Genomic DNA, 11,747 nt, shown 5'->3' on the forward strand with positions numbered 1-11,747 from the left:
TAAATGACATGTAATTAATAAAGTAATTTTGAAAATAAAATACTAAGAATTTAGTTCAAAATGTCACCACACACGGTAAAATATCTGTCACATTTTCGCGCCAATTCCATTCATATGATAAGCACGACGCAACTTTCGCACCTTTCAAGTTAAATTTTGTTTAAAAAAAAAAAATCTGAATTATATTCGACATTATAAAGTTATAAATTAGAATAAAATGGGTAAATCTTCGAGAATGTTTGTTCATAAACGAGGTAAGTTCAGGGTATTCTCCAGAGAATTCTTCTACTAATAAGTTTACATGAAAAACTATTTAGATGGACGCAAAGAAGAAGTTCATTTCGATAAAATAACTTCTCGTATACAAAAGTTGTGTTATGGCCTTAACATGGATTTTGTCGATCCAGTTTCAATCACAATCCAAGTAAAAAATGGTCTTTACACCGGTGTATCTACTCAGGAACTTGATGAACTTGCTTCAGAAATTGCTGCTTCAATGACAACCGAACATGCCGATTATGCCGTGCTCGCAGCTCGAATCAGCGTATCCAACTTACACAAAGAGACCAAGAAATTATTCTCGGGTATGACAAAGCAATCATTCTCAAATAAATACGTAAAATAATAATCTTGGAAACATATTAAAAAATGAAAATAATTTTAAATATTCTTTATACAGATGTTATTAATGACCTCTACAATGTAGAGAGAGATGGTCGACGTACACCTATGATTAGCGATTACACCTATAATATTGTTATGAATAATGCTGATCGGCTTAATTCTGCTATCATATTTGACCGCGATTTCAACTACAATTACTTTGGTTTCAAGACTTTGGAGAGGTCTTATCTTTTACGTATAAATGGAAAAGTTGTTGAACGTCCACAACACATGCTCATGAGAACATCAGTCGGAATTCATGGTGAAGACATCGATAGTGCTATTGAAACCTATAATTTACTATCCGCAAAGTATTTCACGCATGCATCACCAACACTTTTCGCTGCAGGAACAAGACGTCCACAACTAAGCTCGTAATATATTACATTTAAATAATTTGTGTGACAAAAGTGAGTGACTGATTCATTTTTTTTTTCACATAGATGTTTTTTACTAGCAATGACTGACGATTCAATACATGGAATATATGAAACAGTAACACGCTGTGCTAAAATTTCAAAATATGCAGGTTATATTACCTTCTTTAAGGTTTTTATTTTTTAGTTATAAATAAAAAAAAAAAAATTTATTCGTATAGGTGGAATCGGTCTTTCAATTCATAATATACGCGCAAAAGGAACTCATATTGCTGGAACAAATGGCTATTCCAATGGAATAATTCCGATGCTACGCATTTATAATGCAACTGCTCGTTACGTTGATCAGGTAAAGAAGAATGTCTTTGTTTGATTATGTGATGATAATTATTCTTAAACTTTTTCTCTTAGGGTGGAAATAAAAGACCTGGTGCATTTTCTATTTATTTAGAGCCATGGCATGCAGATATATTTGAATTTTTAAATCTTCGCAAAAATACCGGTCACGAAGATGAACGCTGTCGAGATTTATTCTTAGCTTTATGGATTCCAGATTTATTTATGCAACGCGTTGAAAGTGATGGAATGTGGAGTCTAATTTGTCCACACAAATCACCGGATTTGTACAAACATTGGGGACAAGAATTTGAGTCGCTCTATGTCAAATATGAAAATGAAGGCAAATATGAACGTCAAGTTAAAGCACGTGATTTATGGTTCCAGATAGTTCAAAGTCAAGTTGAAACCGGGACTCCGTATATGCTATACAAAGATTCAGCAAATCGGAAAAGTAATCAACAAAATCTCGGGACTATTCGTTCTAGTAATTTATGCACCGAAATTATCGAATACACCGACCCAGACGAAATTGCTGTTTGTAATTTGGCTTCGATTGCCGTTAATATGTTTGTCAAGACAGACAAGACTTATGATTTTGTTAAGCTAAAAGAAATTGTAAAGGTAATGACTAACTTTTTTTGTCTTTATTGACATTTCCGAAATTTATTATACTCATATGATATTTTTCTGATTATTAATTAATTAATAATAGGTAGTCACCAGAAATCTGAATAAAATCATTGATATCAATTATTATCCGCTACCTGAAGCTGAAAAGTCGAACAAACGTCATCGTCCAATTGGTATTTGATCTCCTATATATTCTAATATATTCAAAAATGTTCAAATCTAATATACACAAAATAAATCAATATAATTTGGATTTTTTTCCCGGTCATTTCAGGTATTGGCATTCAAGGATTAGCTGATGCATTTATTTTAATGCGAATGCCATACGAAAGCGAAGAAGCAGCAAAATTGAACCAGCAAATATTTGAAACGTTATATTATGGTGCACTCGAAGCCAGTTGTGAAATTGCCGAGAAATATGGACCATATGAAACATACCACGGTTCGCCAGTTAGCAAAGGTATTCTTCAGTACGACATGTGGGACAAGACACCGACCGATTTATGGGATTGGAGCGTATTGAAAGGGAAGATAGCAGCACACGGTGTTCGTAATTCACTTCTTTTGGCCCCAATGCCAACTGCTAGTACAGGTAAATTACCGCATTCGATACAGCGGATACTTGAAGGAATTGTCTTAGACCCAACGACAAATTTCGCTTTATTTTATAACAAAACATGCATATTTTTTCTTCGTTTATACAGCCCAAATTCTTGGCAACAATGAATCATTCGAGCCGTACACATCGAACATTTACAATCGTCGTGTGTTGTCTGGTGAATTCCAGGTGGTTAATCCTCATTTGATTAAAGATTTGACCGAAATTGGAATGTGGGACGATGACATGAAGAACGAAATTATCGCCGATTATGGATCGATTCAAAATATAACACGTATTCCACAAAAGATTCGCGATTTATACAAAACCGTGTGGGAAATATCTGTGAAAGCGACAATGAATATGGCTGCAGATCGTGGTGCTTTCATCGATCAAAGCCAATCGTTTAACATTCACGTTGCACAACCAACATACGCAAAAATGTCTTCAATTCATTTCTATGCATGGAAACTTGGCCTCAAAACTGGTATGCTTTTCAATTGTTTTGCTATCCATCTTAAGGCGTTAATAAATAATTTCTAATGAACATTTATATTTTTCATTGTTTGTTCAAGGAATGTACTATTTGCGTACTCGTCCGGTAAATATTTTTTCTTTCCATAATTGTTTTCTTCATATTATGCCACGTTAAAAAGTTTATTACTAACAAAATTTAAAATAATAATATTTTTTTAGGCTGCGAATCCCATTCAATTTACAGTGGATAAGAAACGATTGGCCGCTTCCCGTGCCCTCAATAAAACTAACGACCAATCTAATGATAGATCTCAAACTGCCGAAGAACTTGAATTACAGATGGCTGGTCTTGTCTGTTCACTAAACAATAAAGATGATTGTATGATGTGTGGTGCCTGAAGTATTTAATCTCATTATTTTCTCCTTCATTTTCTCTTTTATTCCATTTTTTAATTCTCAATGTAACAATAAAAACAGATAAAGAATTAAGATAAAAACAACGAATCGATTAAAGACATTTTTTTTAAATTTTAATTCCCATTAGTATCAAAAAATATCCCATAATTTGGGATTTTTTTGACATTTACAACCTTGGGCGTTTGATTGGTATTATTCAATGTCTATAAAAAGCATCAATGCAAAACATTCTGTTCTAGGTAAACAATGAGCGAAACTACAATGGACCGAAAATTATCAGAAATATTTGATGAAGCATTCGACTTGTATAACTTTTTGAGTGGAAATTATTTGCAGAGTTTTGAAATATGTAATATTCCCACCAATAGCCAGGAGTTTCAGGTAAATAGTCTCTTTCCATAATTTTTTTTCATCATATTTTCTCACTGTGAAAAGTTTAAAACTAACCTCAAAATAATAACATTTTTAGGAGAATGTCAAGAAATGCATCAAGCTCTTTGAAGACAGCACACGTTTAGGTGACTGATTTTATATCTTTTAAAAAATACAGAAAATAATGAAAATTATTGACTACTTTAGTTAGTGTTTGCGGTCTATTTAGCACAAATGAGTTGTATACCGAGCTACCAACAAGCGACTTGAAGTACTTATTATTGCCATTTTTCCTGGGAATTTTGACTCAAAAAATTTGTGGTGGTTCACGCTCAGATATTGTTGAAGTGGCTGAAGTATATTTCAAGTAAGTAAAATTGAATGGGGGAATAAAACAACAATGTTGTTGATATTTGTTTTTTTTTTGTTTATAATTTAAACACAATGTTTAGAGACTTTTTGAAACGATGCTCTGAATATGGTATTTATGATGATGTCAAACCAATTGGTGGTGGAAGTAGTGGTGAAACTAACAGCTCATCAAGTATTACAACTCAGCAAGTATTAACTCAGCAAGTATTACAACGTAATCAAAAACTCGAAAAATATCGCCAAAGGAAGGAATTGGAAGATAAAATAAAACAATTAAAAATTGTGATGAAGAGCCAACAAGTTGATGATGATATCAAACGTGATTTTTATATTAATTTGCTGAAAATGAGCACTCACGATGCACAAGAAGAATTAGCGAGCCTTGTTCAGGAAAAGCAAATGTTGAGTTTCCAACAAAATCGCCAGCAAATGGACAAAGATGTTCAGCATATGCATAAGACTTCTTCGGTCAGACCACTCAAACCCATCATAATCACAAGAGATTTAGCTCAAAAAGCTGTATACGGTATGGGGTGAGTATACTTAATTTCATTATATAAATATTATGGTCAATACATACTTTTCTTTTGTGATTCACCCTTTTCCTATAGGTATCCATCATTACCTACAATGACGGTCAGTGAATTTTATGATGAACGTGTACGCGAAGGAATTTTCCCAGATCCAAGCAAAGCGTCAAATAATTCCAATAGTCTACAAAGTCGTTATATGCAGGAACAAAGCAATGATTTCGAAGAACCAGAAGATATTGAACGTGAAAAAAAATTAGAAGAAGATGATGAATATGAAATTGCACGCTTACGTGCTAAAGACGAATACAAGGACGAACATCGCCGTGGTGAGGGAAACAGATACAATAGAAGTTAAATTTTATTCGAAACTTCTAGTTTGAAAAGTGAATACAACAAACAATTAAATACTACTTTTTTCAACTTATTTGAAAATAAAAAAAAAACACAATTGAATAAAGGTTTTAAGCTAATGTTGCCCTTTGTTGTCCGGATATTATTGCCCGACTCATGTCTTCTTGATTCAAAAATCTAGCATATCTGAAAATTAAAAAAAATTAAATGATCAAAAGTACACACATTTCTCAGTATTTCTCACATTGAATTATATTTCTTTTTTTCTGCATTGTTTAACGTTGGTTTTGTATTTTTGAATGCTTCAATCAAATGTTTCTGATTGATATAAATGTCTTCGGATATATTCTTGAACGAAAAAAAGTAAAAAAAAAAAATAATATTAAAGAAAATTTGGTTCCCAATTATAGTGAACTTACATCGGAATATTTATCTATAAATTCCTTCACCGCTATCATATTCGCCGATACTAAAATGCTCTTAATGTCAGCACCAGTATAGTTTTCTGTTTTTCCATCACAAAAATGCTCGAAGTTTACATCAGATGCTAGCTTCAATGATGACGATTGAGCAATGAATTTAAATATGTCCAGCCGTGCTGTACATTGCGGTAGTTTACCTGGGAGAGAAAAGAGAGAGAGATAATTTAAAATAATCTAATGATGAAAATAATCGAGGAACTGTTGAATACATTGGACCAATCTGTCAATTCGACCCGATCTCAATAGCGCAGGATCTAGCAAGTCTGGTCGAGAAGTGGCCGCCACTACAATCACACCTCTTAGCTCTTCAACACCATCCAGTTCCGTAAGAAGCTGATTTACTACTCGATCGGTCACCCCAGTCGAATCATGGCCTCTTCTTGGCGCGATACTATCAAATTCATCAAAAAATAGTACACATCTGCTTTCGAAAAAAAAAAAAAAAAAAAAAAAATCACACATTAAGGGAGATCATAAAATTTAAATTTCATGGATGTAATTTTACGGTTTTGCATTTCGTGCTTTGTCGAATAGGTTCCGAACATTCTCTTCGCTTTGTCCAATGAATTTAGCTAGTAGCTCGGGTCCTTTCACAGAAATCATTCGCAAATTCCAATGGCGTGCTATTTGTGAGACGATAAATGTTTTCCCCGTGCCTTCGGAACAAAACACAAATTGGAACCTGTTTGAACAATCATGAAAAACACAACTCACCTGGTTCTCCATACAATAAAACTCCTGCTTGATTCCGTAATGGAGATTTTCCAAAAACGTTTGGATATTTTGAGGGCCAAACGAGAACTTCTTCAAAAACACTCAAAACATCTTCGAGACCAGGAAATTGATTATCAGTCGTATTTGTATCTTCAAAAGATTCGCTAATATTGTTCTCAATGCCTTGCAAACAGTATGTATTTGTAGTTTTCAGAGATTCAAGAAATACATCATTCGTGAGTATGGGGTTTAAATTATCTGAAAATGTCATTATTGAATTAAATATATTATAATTGAAATTAATGTTATAAATGAATACCGTTGCGAAATGCATAAAAGGTTGCACGATCAAGAAATTGTAAAAAATATCCAATTGTATATCCTTCTGATAAATTGGCCAACTTGTCGAAATTCAAATTATTTTGACATTTTAAATTACTGTTTTTACACAATTCTTGAATGATTGTTTTTCGATTTTCCTAGAAATCCAAAAAAAAAAAAAAACAAACAAAAATTCTTACTGAATTGGAAATTAATCAAATCAAATTAGTAGTTTTCAGTACCTTCGTTAGCTCGGGTATTTTGTACATTTTTCCAAATAAATGATTTCCGCGAGACGTATACAAGCGCTGATTTAAGTTATTTATATTTGTAACGGTTGCAATAACAAAAATCGAGCAGTTTTCTGTGTATGTTGCTATCATATATTTGACAATATCTGACACTTGATTGTAATAATCTGAATTTTGTGAATGATCAGATGTAACAGATTTCACTAAAGAATCCAAATTGTCCAAGAGCAACACAGACGGAGATCGCTCAACACACCTTGTTAAAATAATTCGTAGATCTTTTTGTATAGATTCTGCCTATAATAGAAATATAATGGATATACATGTAAGTTGGAAATATATTGGTAAAATTTTGAATATGTGTCAAAATATGTTATTAAAATACATATAAATCGTAAACACCTACTTTACGTGCTTTGTTTTGGGCACAATTAAATATTTCAACGTAGAGATTATATGGTGGACGTTCTAATTTTTCTATAATTTTCGCACAAATCGTGGATTTGCCAGATGTTTGCGATCCTATAATTAGATAATTTTTTGATTTTCGCAAGCGATTTTCTGCGTTTAAACAATTCATTTTAATAATATTTTCTACACAATTTTCAATAATGTTTTCATTTTCATTTAAATTTACGAAGAATTTTATTTCTTCGGATCGATCCATATACTTCTGACATGAAATGTCGTCGGCCAAAGTTAGTATATGCGTAATATCCTTTCTTTGTTCGGAAATGAACAGTTTATTTTCACGCAATATCTCAGCATCGCACAAACAATACCTAGGGTTGAATATTTTTTCGTTATATTATTAATTTATTATAATGAATATGGTTTAATGTCAAAATATCAATATTTCAAACATTTTTAATTTAAATGGTATCGGGAGTTGCTCCAATAAAAAATTGATAAATAACACTGTGTTCGAAAATTTCAAACAAAGTCGGTGCGAGACCAATGACATAGTGTGTGTAATCCATCTTGGTCTCCTGATTACGACGGTATGTTTGGTTTCTCTAGATCAGCTTTTGTCCCATACTTTTTTTTCAAAAAACGATTCTCTTCGAAAATCGAAAATCGGTGTTTTTTTAATTATTTATCATTGAAAATGTATAGTGGGGTTTTTTTTGGCACGGGGAATCCAAAACTGTTTGTAGGTCTATTTCATTGACTCGCAATACAAAATAATGTAAAAATAAGACATTTGGGCTTACTTTTCAACGAGCAATCCGATGGAAGTGTTTTTACAGTGATCTGAAATTATTTGAAGGTTGAAAAATGACATGTTTTCAACTCGCCATATTTTGAATGACTGGTATAAATCAATGAATATGGCTTCTTTTCGCTGCCAAATCATAAAATACACTAAAAACAGTTAATTTGAAATCTCAATAATGCATAGCAGTCGAATAACAGCGACGATTTTCGATTTCCGAAGAGAATCGTTTTTTGAAAACAATGTATGGGACAAAAGCTGATCTAGAGAAACCAAAGATACCGTCGTAATCAGGGGACCAATGGATTACACACACTATGTCATTGGTCTCGCATTGACCTGCCCGAGCACAGTGTAATGGGTAGTTTGTATGTATACCTGAAAGTTTCCGGATAAATTTTTACAATCACAAAAACACTCTCTTCGCATAATTTAAATATTTGTTCTTGATTTATGAGTAATGGTGATGAACGAGAACATTTGATCAATAACTTTTTGAAATCGTCCAAAACTTCTTGTTTGTTGTAAGTTTCAGAATTACTTGTTAAAATCAATTCGATCTTTTCGATGAAATTCAAAACAGTTTTCTTTGTACTTAAAGTAATTCTTGTGAATTTTGGTATTTTCATTTGCGCTAATAGTACATCATTAATCTCAATGGAACGATGAATATTTTTTGATGTTTCTGCTGTTTCGGAAACCATTTTTATGTTTACGTAATATTCTTTCATGGCACGTTCTTCATTCTCATTCATGGACTCACAGCTCATTACATAAATTTTTCTCGGATCAAATTCGTCAGGAGTGTTATATTTTGTTAAAAATACATCACACATTTGTGAGTCATTCCATTTTTTTGGGATTGCTCTGAATTTGTACATTTTTCGATCTAGACTCTTCCGCAGTTCACATAGCATTGCGTCAAACAAACGAGTTTGGACATCAAATTTAATTTTTGGTTTCTTAGAAAATGATTCATTTTTTGGTTGAGCCATTGTTTCTGAATCATTTGAGATATTTTGCAAATTTTCATTATACACCGAAGGTTCTGATTCTGAAGATGAATCCTCATCATCAGTTGACTTCTTAGATACATTGTCCAATGTTCTGCTGTCAATAACATTTCCAATCATCGTTTGTGGTATCGGAGAAGTTTTGCGATCTTTCGCTGCATCCTTCTTGTATAATCGCTCATACAATGAGCTTTGATTCTGATTTGATTGTTTGTTACTTATCGCAATAGTTTCATTATTTTCCAATTGCTTTTGATTTTTTCCGTTTACTTTTGGTGTTGGTTCTTTGAAGGGTTCTACAACAATTTCAGTGTTTCTTTCAATTTTACCTGAAGGAAAAGTACAATAATAATTTAGTGAGAATACTTAAGTACAATTTACTAGAAATATGAAACTTTTCGCGAGATTTTATTGAAATGTAGCACCTTCATATAAAAAATGTCTATTAATAGAACGGTGATCTAACATTTCAATACAATATCAGGAGAATTCTCACATTCATTTTCGAGCACTCAAATAATAATCAATATTCAATGGAAAAGAAGTTAAATTAAAATGACACAAATGTATTACACTCGTTGTAGAATGAAAATGTTCTAAGAGTCTTATTTTTTTCCTATAGATATTTTTTATTTTCATAAGATAAGTTAAATGATTTTCATTCTAGAACTGGTTTTTTAAACATATGAAGTAATAAAAATAATTTTTACCGTATTTTGTTTCTGGATGAAGTTTTTCTGCCAAATAACACGTAAACATATGAAATAAGTCTATTTGATTTAAAAAGTTTTAATTTTTACCTATTTTCAAGCAAATGGAAATGGCATTGTTGATCCAGACTATGAGCTTTTTACCCTCGTTAACTATACGCGTTTGATCTAATAACGTATTTTGAATACGATAACTTGATGCTTCCTTGGATTTGGATTAAATAATAATATGTTTTCTTATTTATTTATTTTTTTGATATGAAAATTGAACACATACAAGCATTTCCCAGTCCTTTTGATTATTGGTGGTTACATACACCATGTCTAATATTGGAAGTTCTTCAACAACTTTGCAACTGACAATTGATCCTTCCGATAGACCTGTGAATGACAATAACTGTGTATGATTGTTTGTTTTGACATCAATGTGTACAATGTACATTTTTTCAGTGTCAAATTATGACATTCAACGTACATAAACAAATTGTTTGCAACACACGTAGTATTTTTAGTGAAATATTTCATTCAGAAAGTATTCGACCCACACAAGAAGGTTCCCATCGGAACGACGAATGTGTTCATTCAGTCAGAGATATTTTTAGATCAGACGAGTTTAATTAAGAAAAAAAAGACTATACCTATTGCTTCTGCTACAGCAGAATTGATACCAATTTCTGTGTCTCGTATTGAATGGTTTCCGTATGGCATCCAAGAGCAATAATAATCAATGTTATTATTAACCAGATTTAAACAACTATTTCTATTGTCCTATAAAAAACCAATAAGAATCGGACCGTTATGCATAAAATATTGATAGTTTATTTATCCGAACTTACATTCAGCATCATAATTCGATGGTTTAATTCAGATAAAATCACTGAGTTATTTTTTATTGGTTTAAAGGCCACAATTAAATTACGACGCATCATTTCGCACAATTCTTTTCACTTTGAAAAATGTATCTCAATAAAATTCCACTAATGAAATACTCAGTCTTTTACATTAAATGTCATTCACATACTGAAATGTTTTGACTTTTGAGAACCTAAATGTTGAAAAAAATATTCCAGCATGTTATGACAGTTTCTTTTGAGCAGATGTCGCTTCATATTTCAATTCAATTTTGAATACACAATATGTCTTTAATGTAACCCTAAAACTTTTTAAATCTCACTGGATTAAAAAAAGGACTATGCATTTTTTTTAAATCATTTATTGTAATTAGACAAAATAATTGTATAAAAATACCGTAAAAAAAATCAAAATCAACGTTAAACGTCAATGTCAAAAATCTTTTGATTTCACTCTCCAGTTAAGATTATAAATTCGATTTTTAATTAAATATTTTGAAATTAATTGAAATCCAAATTTCAAAATAATAAAGCATTTCAAATATATTACGAGCTTTTGGAATTGACAAACAACATTTTATTTAGAACCGTAATTTTTTTTTTTGTTTTTGACGTTGAAACTGACAGCATTTTAATGCACAATGTTGACATTAAATTGTTAGATCAGTGTTTTCTAAAGAGTTGTAAGAGTCGCACATGTATTTTTTTTTTATTAAGATTTATGATAACAAAACAATTGATGTTTCAAAGTTCATTGCAGTGATTTTGGTAATTAGTCGTTTTGAATCAGTGAAAATTATTTTCATCAATACTTTGAAGCATTCAATTTTACATTTCGGTAAAAATCTTGTCTTTTTTTTATCGAAAAAAATAATTGAATACCGTTATCTTCCAAAATAACATACAGTGAATTTTATGCGTGCTCCGAATTCCCTTACGAGCAAATATTATAGTGTCAAAATTTTGGATCATGTTACTTCAAAGATCATGCAATTAAAAATGATTGTCCTTCGTTTTTTAGAAAAATTATAAGTAAAACCATGACATCAGATACAGAAGA

At 31.6% G+C, this 11,747-nt stretch overlaps 3 protein-coding genes across 3 annotated transcripts; 2 read left to right on the plus strand and 1 right to left on the minus strand.

Annotated features, from left to right (window-relative positions):
* Window positions 1-117: 117 nt before the first annotated feature.
* Window positions 118-3,584, plus strand: LOC116346412 (ribonucleoside-diphosphate reductase large subunit-like). Its single transcript, XM_031776450.1, has 11 exons — window positions 118-254; window positions 318-584; window positions 680-1,037; window positions 1,107-1,192; window positions 1,262-1,389; window positions 1,452-2,000; window positions 2,092-2,182; window positions 2,284-2,601; window positions 2,714-3,094; window positions 3,183-3,208; window positions 3,304-3,584. Exons 1-11 carry the CDS (start codon window positions 218-220, stop codon window positions 3,481-3,483), a joined length of 2,421 nt encoding a protein of 806 aa, XP_031632310.1. The 5' UTR covers window positions 118-217; the 3' UTR covers window positions 3,484-3,584.
* Window positions 3,585-3,714: 130 nt separating this feature from the next.
* Window positions 3,715-5,269, plus strand: LOC116346424 (immunoglobulin-binding protein 1). The gene is made up of 5 exons (XM_031776463.1): window positions 3,715-3,882; window positions 3,971-4,019; window positions 4,081-4,240; window positions 4,326-4,778; window positions 4,857-5,269. The coding sequence occupies exons 1-5, from the start codon at window positions 3,748-3,750 to the stop codon at window positions 5,131-5,133; spliced, it is 1,074 nt and encodes a 357-aa protein (XP_031632323.1). The 5' UTR covers window positions 3,715-3,747; the 3' UTR covers window positions 5,134-5,269.
* On the minus strand, window positions 5,106-10,843 carry LOC116346411 (peroxisome biogenesis factor 1). The gene is made up of 15 exons (XM_031776449.1): window positions 10,673-10,843; window positions 10,475-10,604; window positions 10,114-10,217; window positions 9,927-10,041; window positions 9,837-9,863; window positions 8,492-9,455; window positions 7,304-7,679; window positions 6,889-7,194; window positions 6,645-6,804; window positions 6,326-6,583; window positions 6,117-6,267; window positions 5,821-6,032; window positions 5,549-5,748; window positions 5,374-5,477; window positions 5,106-5,315 (listed from the first exon to the last, which is right to left on the minus strand). Exons 1-15 carry the CDS (start codon window positions 10,763-10,765, stop codon window positions 5,240-5,242), a joined length of 3,276 nt encoding a protein of 1,091 aa, XP_031632309.1. The 5' UTR covers window positions 10,766-10,843; the 3' UTR covers window positions 5,106-5,239.
* Window positions 10,844-11,747: the final 904 nt, after the last annotated feature.

This window comes from Contarinia nasturtii, unplaced genomic scaffold, assembly GCF_009176525.2.
Source record: "Contarinia nasturtii isolate CC-2019 unplaced genomic scaffold, AAFC_CNas_1.1 Cnas_scaffold_1500, whole genome shotgun sequence".
Taxonomy (NCBI): Eukaryota; Metazoa; Arthropoda; class Insecta; order Diptera; family Cecidomyiidae; genus Contarinia; species Contarinia nasturtii.